Consider the following 13170-nt stretch of genomic DNA (forward strand, 5'->3'; position numbering starts at 1 on the left):
AAATTATATCATATGTCTCACCTCTCTCCTCCCTTTTAGCTTATCTTAATTTTCATTACTATTTCAATATCTGGGTACATATTTTCTATTGTTTTATACAATCCAATTTTCACTTCCATATCTGCATCGAAGAAATCATCATATTAAGACTTATAAAATTACACAATATATTGGAATTAAAAAATATTCATATTTTTTCTTGAAAAATAAAATTTATCAAAATGTTAAAGAAAATGTACTTTGAATTAAGAAAATATCCAGCTGCATGAAATGGCCAATGAAGTTGCAAATCGCATCATATGTCAATAATCTTCTAAACACTACAAGAATTTAACAAAATATAAACGAAATTTACAAACGGATACAAATATGTTTATAACTGTAACATATTTACAAACCGATATTGAAAAAATATTTTCTTTATAAATAAATTTTTACGTTTATTTGTAAATTCATCTGTATCCATTTAATTTTACAAACAGAATATATGTTCGTTTGTAAATATGTTTGTATTCATTTAATTTTAAAAACAGATTATACGTCTATTTATATATCTATTTTTATTTGTTTAAATTTATAAATAAATTACACGTTTATTTATAAATTTATTTTTATTTATTTAATTTTATAAATAAATTATATGTCCATTTATATTCATTTAATTTTACAAATAAATTATATATTTGTTTGTGAATTTATTTATATTCGTTTAATTTTACAAACAGATTATACGTCCATTTGTAAATCCATTTTTATTCACCTAACCTTACAAATGGATTATATATCCGTTCTGAGATGCAATTTATTTTTACAAATAGATTGTAAATCCATTTGTGAATCCATTTGTGACGCAGCGTAAACACGTTTAGAAAATAAACCCTAGATAGGTTTAGAGAAAAGCGCATAATTTTTAATCGAAAATAAACTTTCTCGCAAAATATGACGTCTGCCTTAAATAGACGTATAAAAAAATTCAAAAAATCTTAAAATAATGACAAAAAAATTTCAAAGGCCATTTTGATGGTCTAAACAGCGTTTTTGGGCCTCGTGATGGACTGTTACATAGCCAAATGTGGGTAACAAACGCAGATCTCTGAACAGGTTGGATCACTTTGTATTGCGGAATCACTTTTTTTGTTGTGTATTTAGCATGTGGTTTAGTGAATTATGAATTGATCCATAAAATAATATATGAAAATGGGGAATTACAACTGGATTTTAGAAAGGAAGTCTGTTTGTAATGAAAACAATCACAAACGGGCTCAGAAATAGAAATTCTGATTATAATACAATAGATTACAAATATTTTACAAAATCTGGTTGTAATGCAAACAAATTATAAATATTTTATAAATGAAAAAATTATAAACGGATTTTAAATAAATTACAAATAAATATATTACAAATGAAATATAAATGGTAACACAAAATCCATTTGTAAAGTTATTAAAATTTATTTGTAATATAAATAGTCGTTAGAATGTGTTTGTAATAGAAGTATAAACAGGTTTATATAAATGAATTTAATCCATTTGTAAAGATAATTACAAACGGATTTTCATTCTTTACAAATAAATATTTCTGCTTGTAGATTTTTTTTTTATATAGTGCATAAGATCTTCTCTTTATCACAGCGAATTACTTGATATTTACGTACATTGCCATTGCCTTTAGATGCAGACTCCTTAGCATAAGAAAAGTAGGTTCAAGTGGAGCATTAATACTTGCATAATACAAGCCAACACTTGGAGTTCAATCACTTCCTGCTATCTCAATCCCATTAGCATTGTTATTGCCATTACTAAATTCACCTGTTTGAAATGACTCTATTACTTCATTTTCTTCAGAATTTGATTCTACAATCCGAGCTCTATTTCTTTCTTTGTATTCACCGTAACTTTACTCATTTGCATTTGCACCTTTATTGACACTTTGGCTATGTTTAAAAATATCAAAAAGAGCATGTCTTACTACATTGTTGTTCCCACTAACGAGTTGATTAGAATATCTGATGTGTTTGCTATGGTTGCTTGATTCTTTCATTTGAGAGAAAATGAAATAACATAGGAGAGTTGTAGGAGAAATAGAAATAAAGGATGAGAGTGTTGTAAGAGAGAATGTAAAATGTGAGAGAGAGAAGAAGAATGATAAAATTTTCTTCCATGTGTGTAGAGTAAATAAGTGTTAAGAAAAGTTTTATTTTTGAATTATTTATTATATCTTGAAAGATAACATGATTTATTATTGTTTGCTAAAAAAAATAAGTAGTTGAAGAGAAATTAATCGATAAAAGAGAACTTGATTTGAAGGGAAATTTATCTCCAAAACAACTAATTAAGAGTAAGTAGGACATTTTCTCGTTATATTACATTAAATTTGTTAAATTGGAGAACCACAATTAATAGAGTTATATGTTGAGATTTTTTTCAACTTAAAACACTGAAAAACACAATGATAATAGAAGCATGTTAGTAATGGTTGATGGTTTATAATCACAATTGGAATCCCATCCTTTTTCTGGTCAAGTCCAATTGCAACTTTAACAATGTGTAAGGTTCATTGTTAAGGTGAATAAAGTAAAACAAAACCTTTTCAATCCACCAGAACTATACTCTTATTACTCTTCTTAAAAATCCTTACTACAAAGAACCTTACTATAAAACAAAGCAATTACTTTAAAAAATCATCCTTTTCATTTTGTCTTTTTTTCTCTCTCTCAGTTTTAGAGAGAATTTTTCTTCTCAGTTTTTTTCTTCTTGCTTGTGAGGCAGAGATCTCTGTGTTGCTAGATCTGTGGCCACCCCTGCTCTTACTGGGTAGGGATGGCTCCCTCCACCCCTCAAAAATTGAATTTCTCTCCCCACCCTTTTGGATAGATTTTTGAATTTTTGGTGCTTTGTTTTGTCAGCAGGAGGTAGTGCATAGTGAGAGAGTCTTTAAGTCCTGCCTTTTTCTGTCTCATCACATCTATGGTTTTAGGGGTCCCTTTTGGCTCAAGCGGTGGAAGGGCGGACTTCATTATAAGAGTGTTTCTTCTTCTTCGGTAGTATCCGATCTACATCGCTTCACCCCTTTCTGGTTTTGCATGTGTATTATAGCGCCGCTTTTATGCAATTCTTGTCGTTGCTAGCTAACGATTCTTATTCCTCCCTTTTACTCTTCAGTCAGAGTTTAATGGCCAAGGCTACTATTGTGAGAGTCGGAGAAAGCACTGGACGTTGGATCAAATGGGTACCAGGTCTTAGGGTTTTATGGGTCATTGGACCTTTCTATTTTGGGCTTTAAGACCCTTTACTCTTAGACCTATCCTAACCATATTTTTGATAAAATAAAAATAAAAATAAAAAATTTGAAAAATCGTACCTCCCCCTCATCGGGTAAATCATAATCAATCATATGTAGACATAATCTTAGTGTCAGCATTTAATGCCAGTCTCTTCTCTGCCTTGAATCGGGATGACACCACACTTTAGACAATAACTGAAATTATGCCCAGAGGTCACGTCACCTTTGGTCGCTATTATTACTTGCAAATATTTTTAAACCAAATTGTGACCAACAATCATGACTACAAATTTTTCCTTTTCCACTCTAAATCGAAGTGTTTTCAATAAAATAAATCATAAGTTTACAAAATGCGGTTATAAATTACTACTATTAAATGAATAATCTAACAGGGCTCTTATTAAATGAATAAGTCTCAATCCAAAATATATATAAACAAAAAAAAAAGTTAATTTGACTACTCAAGAGGGTCTAATATCCATTTGAAAAAGGAAAACAAAATCACCGTTCCAAATGAAGAAACCAGATAAAGAATTAATGGCTAACAAATTATTTTTGGGCAACTCATCCCGTTGAACGAATCACAGAGCCACCATTAGCATATCTAAAAAACTTGTCTATTTCAAGATTGATCGTTTCCGATTTCAAACAACCGTCCATTAGAATATGTTCAAGAATCACATCTATCTCAATCAATATCAGATAAATAAACACAATAACCTAAAATTCCCAATTAAACCATCGAATGAGATCTCTCAACAACCGATTCAAGAACTAGTAAATTTGGTAACTGCTTTCGTCCCCTCAGAAACAGCATGCTTTGCCAGCTCTCCAGGAAGCACCAATCGGACGGCTGTCTGAATCTCCCTGGACGTAATCGTCGGTTTCTTGTTATACCTAGCCAATCTTGACGCCTCTTGTGCAAGCTTCTCGAAAATATCATTAATAAAACTATTCATAATCCCCATTGCCTTGCTCGAGATTCCAATATCAGGATGGACCTGTTTCAAGACCTTGAAGATGTAGATTTTATAGGTCTCGCTGCTCTTCTTTATCTTCTTCTTCTTCTTTTCGCCTCCTTCCTTGGAGATCTTCTTTTCCGCTTTCGGTCTCTTCTCCGCCGAGGCTGGGGCCTTCTCGGCAACTGGCTTTTTCTCCGCCGGCTTCTTCTCTGCCTTGGGTGCCATCTCTGACCAAAGAGATTTCTAGATCAATCGACTTATAATAGACGTGGAGTAAAAGGAGGGGCTTTCTGTTTGTTCTGTTCGGCAGGGGCGTAAAGAGAGTGAAGGAGATCCTTTATATAGATAGGAGAAGCAAGTTATGATTGGTCTATTAGCTTTTCACGCGGATCGCTGACATGGCTTTATCTAGATCGTCAAATAATTCAATAGAGTTGCGGAGGAGGAAATGGGCGGTCTAGATTGCAATTTAGTGTTTCGCAATTGTAATGTCGAGAAAAACTGTAACCTTGAGGGATTTGGAAACGACAAACACGTACACGGTACACGTGGTAAAGTTTTTTCCACTGAAAATTTCTACGTCCAGCCTCATAATGGGCCGTTTGTGGGCCTATATCCAGTAATCATTGGGCCTGGGACCAATGCGAAAAGTTAAAGTTTGGGCTATTTATTTTTTGAGACATAATTGGAATATATTAATAGATAAAATTTTCCATTTCAAAAAAAATTAATAGATAAAATTTTATAAGCTTTAAAAATAATTTAATAATATTTATTATTTAAATTTTAATATAATAATATTGCTTTTAATTATAATGACTACATTTTTTAACTATAAAAATAAAAGTAAGTTATATTTATTTGACAATAATTTGAAAAATAATGTTTAATGTTTTAATACAATTAAAATATTAATATTTAGATATTAAAAAAGTGATTACGGAAAGGTATTTTTTTTAATATTTGAAAAATCACTATTAGTATAAAATTAATAAATTATTAGCATTAGTATGACATACGTATATCTATTTAACTTTAGTATATGTATAATAAAATTTTTAGATTTCAACAGTAAAAAGAATATATTGATTTTATTTTATTTCTTTTGTATTTTTTTGAACCATTTTCATGTTAAAATTAAATTTAATTCATTTAGATGATTTATTAATAAAATTGTGATTTATGAATTTGCTAGTGTTGAGATTGTCTTACATTAAATAATCGAAAAGTAAAAAACGCATGCGTTTACTTTTTAATTTTATCCTTATCTACAAACTTAAAAAAAAAAAAAACTTATTTTAATTGAGGATCATAATAACTCCCATTAATAGAATTATTTTTTTACAAATCCTATCCGTGACAGCAACATGTGTCGCGATTGATTACTCAGCAAGAGAACGTAAGGTAATTAGCATCTATAACAGCTACTCCAACACTTAAGTCAGTAAATTGAAGAAAATGACAAATGTAAGAAATTTTTTAGAACTTAAAAATAGTTGTGTAAAAGGGCGAATGTAAGAAATTGCTTATAACTCAAGAGTAGTTGTATAAGAATGCATACATTGGTTTCTGCAATTATTAGCTTTTATACTATAAGAATATAGAGTTAATTATCATATTTTCTGAAAATCTAGTTGGTACCGGCTAATTTGATAGGGGATCCCGTGATTATAGGTGCAATGGATATTTGTTGAATTGTTTTTCTCTAACGATAACTTCCCGTGGAGCTTCGACCCATAAATTGAGAGGGCGAGTCTTGACGAAGAGCTGAAACCTGAAACGTCCGAGTCTTCTTTTCCCTTGGTGGACTGAATATTATCTGATTAGACTCTTGCCATGTAGCCCTATCTTCGAGTGCCAACATGTGGCCTATTTTGAGCAATTATTGTGCTATATCAGAAATCTGGACTGGTCTTCGATTCTTTAAATTCGAAGGTAACAGTTTTTTTCATGATCTGGGGCACGTAGTCTGTTTAGATTGGTCTTTCATACTCGCGTCGCTTTGCTCTTTACCACTATTTTCGCTAAGTGCTTATATTCTCGGTACACTATCATAACTCTCGTCCGACCTTAACCAAATAAGATTTAAATAATTTCTAAAAAGTTGCTAAGGAGTTAACACCCGACCAAAAAGATCTTGGCAATCATTGCCTTTACTAGAAGATGACCAAACCTAGCTCGCCAACCAGACGTAACACTCGGTTACTAGCCTAATTAATGGGCATGAAATAAATAACTGGGGTATTTTGAAGAACAGGACCAATACCCAGACATGTGGCCTGACAGATACTCGCCTTGTGGCCTGTGCATGAAATACTTTAGAGACTTTTTTGCGAAATGGGGCTAACACTCAGTCGCGTGGCCTAGGTATAAAATATCTTAGAGACTTTTTTGCAAAACGGGGCTGACACCCGGTCACGTGGCTTGGCGAATGCCCGCCTTGTGGCCTAGGCATGAAATGCTTTAGAGACTTTTTTCCAAAACGGGGCTAACACCTAATTGCATGGTCTAGCATATGTTCACCTTGTGGCCTAGGCATGAAATGCCTTAGAGTTTTTTTTTTTTTTTTTTTTTTTTTGCGAAATGGGGCTAACACCTGGTCGCGTAGCCTGGTGAATGCCCGCATTATGATCTAGGCATAAAATGCCTTAGAGACTTTTTGTGAAGCGGGACTAACAATCGATTATATGCCCTAGCGGATATCGCTTTTGTAGCCTTAGTATGAAATGTCTTGTTTAGCAGGACTAACACTCAGTTATGTAGTCTGGCGGATACCTGTTTTGTGGCCTTGGCATGAAATGCCTTGTTTAGTGAGATTAACACCCGGATATGGCCCGACGGATACCCCCTTATAGTTTGGCATAAGGTGCCTTGTTTAGCGAGATTAACACCCGAATTGGGTGGCTTGGCGAAATCCACCTTGTGGCCTAGCATAACATGCCTTGTTTAACGGGACAAAACACCCGGGTTAGGTGATCTGGTGGAGCCCGTCTTGTGGCCTAGTATGAGATGCCTTGTTTAGTGGGACTAATACCCGAATTAGAGGTCTGGCGGATACACCCCTTGTGGTCTTGTTCTTGTCTTCACGCTTTTATTCATATCCTCGCCTCTCTAGCTATTGGTTTTGCTTTTGACTCGTCCTTTTATCCTCTCTCAATACTTGGACTTTATCATCCAGCCTGATATACTTATAAGTTTTGTCCATTAGTTATTGGTACGTAGCGGCTACGTTCTTGATTAAGGAATCCATGAACTTGAAAGTGGGCGTTCCATTTTTCAATACTTCACATGCTATCTCATGATTTAATTATTTCATATGTATTGCTTCTGCATTAAAACGTGAGATAAAGCTCTTTAAAGACTCGCCCTCTCCTTGGAGGATCTTCCGCAAGTCAGAGGAGAGCTTTTTAGGAGGTATACAAGTAATAAACCTGGATTTAAATAATATAGCAAATTGTGTAAAGTTTTTAATTGAATCTGGACTCAAATGTTAGTACCATTTCTGAGCCAAACCTGTGAATGTTGACTGAAACACTCGGCACAACACAAAGTCATTGATATCTTGGAGTTGCATTGTTGTTCTAAATATTGCCATGTAATTTTTGAAATCTATTGTTCTATCGTATTTGTCCAAACTTGGCGGGGATGTCTCTACTAAGATCTCTTTTGACAGGGGCGAGGTATCGTCTAACCCATAATCCTCCTTCTGCTCTTTCTGGTATCTTTTCACAGCCCGTATCAGCTTCCAGTCAACATGCTTCGGAGTCTCGTCTGACGACTCTTCATCCTCCAGCTTTGCTTTCCCTTTGGACCGTGCTTGGATCGCTTCTATCCGAGTCTATGGGGGTATCAATGGAGGCGTCCTCCCTTATCCAGGGAGTTGTGTTGGAGGCCTCCTCTTTTTATGTATTGAAGCATCTACTCATTGTTTAAGTTGCTCAGATCAGCCTCCTTGATCATTCATTAGGTATTTTGTCTATTACCAAGAATGGATGAAATGATTATGCCCTTGCTGGCAGCAATCTTAGCAGCAGCTCATGAATTGTCAGCCATTTTAGAGAATAGAAAAGGAAAGAAAGATTTTTTTAAGAGAAAGGGAATAAGAGCCCGGTTTTAATCCAAAATGAAAAGAGAGAATTCAATGGACTTTCCCCGGAATGAAACCAAATGATGCAACTGAAATGAAGCTGTGTCGTGATTGGGCATTCTGCAAGAAAGAGAATGTAATACCCGGCTAGACTCCGGCATCGGAATTTCCACTTTCTGGCGAAATCTCGGATGTCGGAATCCTCTAGAAGGGTAAAATATGTTTTTATAAAATATTTTTACATGTTTTTATAGTTTTAATGAAGAAAGAAAATGAGTTTTTGAAAGAAAAGACCAAAGAGGGAAAGTCCAGGTTTGGCCGCCGAACCTCATGTTCGGCCGCCGAACATGATGGACTTGCAGGAGCTCTTTTGGCCCTCGAAGGTGGTCTGGCCAGCCACCTATAAAAGGCCCCTTGTCCGAAAATGGGCGAGTTTTCTCTCTCTATTTTCGGGCATAGGTGAGATTTTCGTACTTCCATGGTCGATTTGTTGTTTTCCTTCAATCTCTTCCAGTTTTTGACAAGTTTTCATCTTGTTTTGAAGTTTTTGAGCTAAAGATCAAGTTTTTGAAGTTTGGAGGCCCCCGAAGCTCGATTTCTCCTAATCTCCAAGTTTAGATCACCCTCCTCTCGATCTTCAAGAGGTAAGTGTAGATCCTTCTCTTCTTTCATGTTTTAAGTAAGTTTTATGAAGGGTTAAAGGGTTTTGATGCATGCTTAGGCTAGGGGTAAAATGTTAGGGTTAATGTTAGTTAAATAATAAATGTATGCTTAATGTGATGTTTGTTGGGGTATAGGCTAGTTTTATACCCCTATTTGCTTGAATAAGTGTTTATGCATGTTTTAGAATAGTTGATTGCATGTTGGGAAGTTGGGATGGCTGAATGTGGGATGGCAGAATCGGGTTCTACCACTCAGAAGGATCCAGGTTCGGCCGCCGAAGTAAGGTTCAGCCGCCGAACCTGTAACGACCCGGAAACCGGACCGCTACCGGCGCTAGGATTCAGGTCGGCTTAAGGCCGCCGGAACCCGTAGCAAGCCAAACATACATCCTGTGAACCTGTTCAATCCCATACATGAACCAAAACATACATAAAAATTAAAACTTTTCTTTCATTCAAACATTTCTTTACCCAGCCTAGCCTGTGCATGCATAATCATAACATAAACCCCTCATTGGAGTTCTCAACAAATACTCCAATGGGGTACATAACATATATCAGGCTTGGGTTACATAAACATCATAAAACATTTATCTCATGTATTTAAGGGATTACAACAGACTCTAGTCAAGCACACTATAAAACTTACATTACATTACATTACATACTTTTACATTATGAATAAACCATGTCCACAGCTATGCTATTACATAACCTCCTCTTACTCTTCTGACTTCTCTATCTACACAGTACCTGCAAGACTGGGGTTAGGGGAGAGGGGTGAGCTAAAAAGCCCAGTGAGCAAAAGTAAAAACATGATATTAATTCCTCCATTTTTAGGTATTTTATTCTTCATTTTTATTATTTACATTTGATTTAGTTCCACACTTTTTAGGTATATTATTATTCATTTTATTATTAACATTAAATAACATAACTTTTACTTTACATGCTTTCATGAAATGCAACACATCACATTTAATCACATAAAGGATGGTATTGTCACCATTAGTCCTCACATCTCCAAGTGCCAGGGGCGTAGAATGGGCCTCGCTGGTCTTTCTCTTACATAACATACATAACATAACATTCCAAAGTGCCAGGGGCGTAGAATGGGCCTCGCTGGTCTTTCTCTTACATAATGCCAGGGGCGTAGAATGGGCCTCACTGGTGTAATACCCGGCTAGACTCCGGTATCGGAATTCCTACCGTCCGGTGGAATCTCGGATGTCGGAGACCTCTAGAAGGGTAGAATCATGTTTTATAAAAATGTTTTAAGGTGTTTTATGATTTTAAGTATGAAATTAAATGAGTTTTTATAAGAAAAGTCCTTGGAGGAAAACCCAGGTTCGGCCGCCGAAAGTCAAGTTCGGCCGCCGAACATGCATGCGTTTTGGAGGCACTTTAGGCCCCCGAAAGCATGAGAGAGGGAAGTCAAGGTTCGGCCGCCGAACCTCATGTTCGGCCGCCGAACATTTGCATGGATGCGGAGGCACTTTCGGCCCCCGAACGTGGTCTGGCCAGCCACTATAAAAGGGTCCCTTAGCCGAAAATGGGCGAGCTTTTTCTCCCCATTTCGGCCAAGGTGAGCATTCCGCTATCCTTCCCCAATCTTGAGTTTTTCCTTCCTTTTTCCATGATCTTTACAAGTTTATAACTTTGGTTTTGAAGATCTTTGAGCTTAGAACGAGTTTTGGAGCTTGGAGACCAAAAGTTGGAACTTCTCCCATCTCCAAGTTTAGATCTCCTCAACCCTCGATCTTCAAGAGGTAAGAGCCGATCTTAAGCTCAATGTATGATTTTAACAAGTTTTATGAAGTTTTAAAGGGTAGAAATGCATGCTAGGGTATATGTTGAGTTATGGTTATATTTTGATGTTTTGAACAATGTATGTTGTTTGAGTGTGTTTGAAGTGTTGTAGATGGGGTATATGCATGTTTGAGGCCCCTAGGAACTTGTATGCATGTTTTAGTTGAGAAATATGCATGATTGGTAGGTTTGGAGGCGAAATGGGCAAAGGGAGCCAAGTTTCTGCCCTTTGGCAGAAACCAGGTTCGGCAGCCGAAGGTACTTTCGGCCGCCGAACATGGCTGGGGAGGCAGGTCTTTCGGCTGCCGAAGTTGCCCCCGAAAAGAGACTTTCGTCTCTGTCTGGCACTTTCGGCCGCCGAAGGTGCCGCCGAACCTAGCTGAGTTTCGTCTCTGTCCAGGACTTTCGGCCGCCGAAGGTGCCGCCGAAAGTGCCCTGTTCAGCCATTTCATGCATATTTTCTGTGATGTTTTCTTGATGTTTTAGGGGGTTTTTGGGGGATATATTAGAGTCATGTTTATATGTTTGGTCCCTCATTTGAGTCCACCTGTGTAGGTTCGGACCCGAGGAACCGAGGACCCCAGCAGTGAGTTCAGCTGCTTCGGTGTTGTCAGAGTCAGCCAGAGGTGAGTGGAACTAAAACTTAATCTTTTAAATTAAATGCTTTATCATGTTTCATGCATCATGATTATGCAATAGGATGATTGCATCAGTTTTCACGAATATGCCGCATTGCATAAATTGTTGTTGTTGTGGGTGAATGTTGGATGATCCAATTAGTCCAAGACAGGAAGACCAGGCCCCATGCTACAGGCTTGGCACAGAGTAAGCAAGTCCAGGCCCCAGTCTACAGGCCTGGCACAGAGTAAGGAAAGACCAGGATTTCATCCTATGGTCTAGCACGGTTATGGGACTTGAAGACCAGGAGCCAGAGGAGGCCCTGGAAAAATGGTAAGTAACGTATGTTCTGACAGGAAGACCAGGCCCCATTCTACAGGCCTGGCACAGAGTTAACTTGGACTAATTGGTGACGAGTTCACCCAACCCTTATGTGAATTGTTTGTGTTATGATGCATCCCATTTGAGCATAGTGTTAATGTGTTTTATTAGCTCTACTCACTGGGCTTTTAGCTCACCCCTCTCCCTTTTCCCCCAGGCTTACAGGTACGGGTTATAGTGCGGGAGTTCGGATAGAGTGAAGAAGTCATGCTTATGTAATAGATAGAAATGGACATGATCAAATTGTAATTTAAAAGTACAGTATAGTTATGTAATGAGTTGTATGGATGTTAGCATGTGCTTGACCATAGATTGTTGTATCCCTTTTATACATGATCTTAGAGATTTTGATGATGTTTCTGTAAACCAGCTCAACACAGGTTATGTTACCCTTTGAGGGCACAGATGAGATCCCACAGAGGGATCAAAGTTATGTTAATGTTATGCACAGGTTGAGTTTGGTTGATGTTCATAGAAAGAACAGTTTTAATTTTTTTATGCATGTTGTTGATCATGTATGGGATTATACAGGTTTACAGGTTATATGTCAGGCTTGCTACGGGTCCCGGCGGCCTTAAGTCGGCCCGGATCCTAGCGCCGGTAGCGGTCCGATTTTCGGGGCGTTACAGAATGGTATCAGAGCCCTAGGTTCATGTGGTCGGACCTAGAGTGTCGGGCTCATAGAGGTTATAGAAGGTCAAGCACAATAGGAAAAGATCATTTCCACTAGGATAGGATGTGGAGTCCTGTCTTGCATGATGATGTGAAATGCCATGATTTTATGCATGTGCATTAATGATATGCTATGATATGTGATGTATGTGATGAGGGTTCATGTGTGCCCACATGAACCATATGATGCTAATGTTGCTGGTGATGTGTACTGTTTTTCAGAAAACAGGATGAGAGGAACTCGTCGATCAGCAAGATTGACTAGAGTGCCACCTGAGGATGAGGGCATGAGCGCCCGTCCTCCAGCATTGCCTAGGGCAATGTCTAGCAGGTCCAACAGGGACAGAGTAGCAAGAGACCCTAGAAGGTCTTTGGATCTGGGTAGAAGCAGATCAGTAAGGGGAACAGTGCAGGGAGGAATGTCTGAAGATATGGAAGTAGATCAGAGGAGGGATGGCAGTCTCGGTGTGAGCATGCCGGAAGAGGGCATGGGAGAATCAGAAGGAGGCGCTCAGGCCTCGAGTTATGTCCAGCCACATCACTACCCACCCTATTCACACCATCCAGGGTATTCGATGGGAGGTACATCGGATTACCCCAGTTTTAGCCCTTATCCTCCACACATGCCATACCCACCTTACTACCCACCATACTCTCAGTACCCCACGTACCCACCTCCACCTCCCTATACCAG

The 13170-nt window shown here is 37.4% G+C and overlaps 1 protein-coding gene across 1 annotated transcript; it reads right to left on the reverse strand.

Annotated features, from left to right (window-relative positions):
• Nucleotides 1-3920: 3920 nt before the first annotated feature.
• LOC110607442 (histone H2B) lies at nucleotides 3921-4569 on the reverse strand. The gene has a single exon (XM_021746547.2). It carries the CDS (start codon nucleotides 4470-4472, stop codon nucleotides 4053-4055), a length of 420 nt encoding a protein of 139 aa, XP_021602239.1. The 5' UTR covers nucleotides 4473-4569; the 3' UTR covers nucleotides 3921-4052.
• Between the last annotated feature and the right edge of the window lie 8601 nt (nucleotides 4570-13170).

The sequence above is a fragment of the Manihot esculenta genome, chromosome 8 (genome assembly GCF_001659605.2).
Source record: "Manihot esculenta cultivar AM560-2 chromosome 8, M.esculenta_v8, whole genome shotgun sequence".
Taxonomy (NCBI): Eukaryota; Viridiplantae; Streptophyta; class Magnoliopsida; order Malpighiales; family Euphorbiaceae; genus Manihot; species Manihot esculenta.

Excerpts from the sequence above, each read along its gene's own strand:
- LOC110607442 (XM_021746547.2), bottom strand. The coding sequence starts at position 4,472 with ATGGCACCCAAGGCAGAGAAGAAGCCGGCGGAGAAAAAGCCAGTTGCC.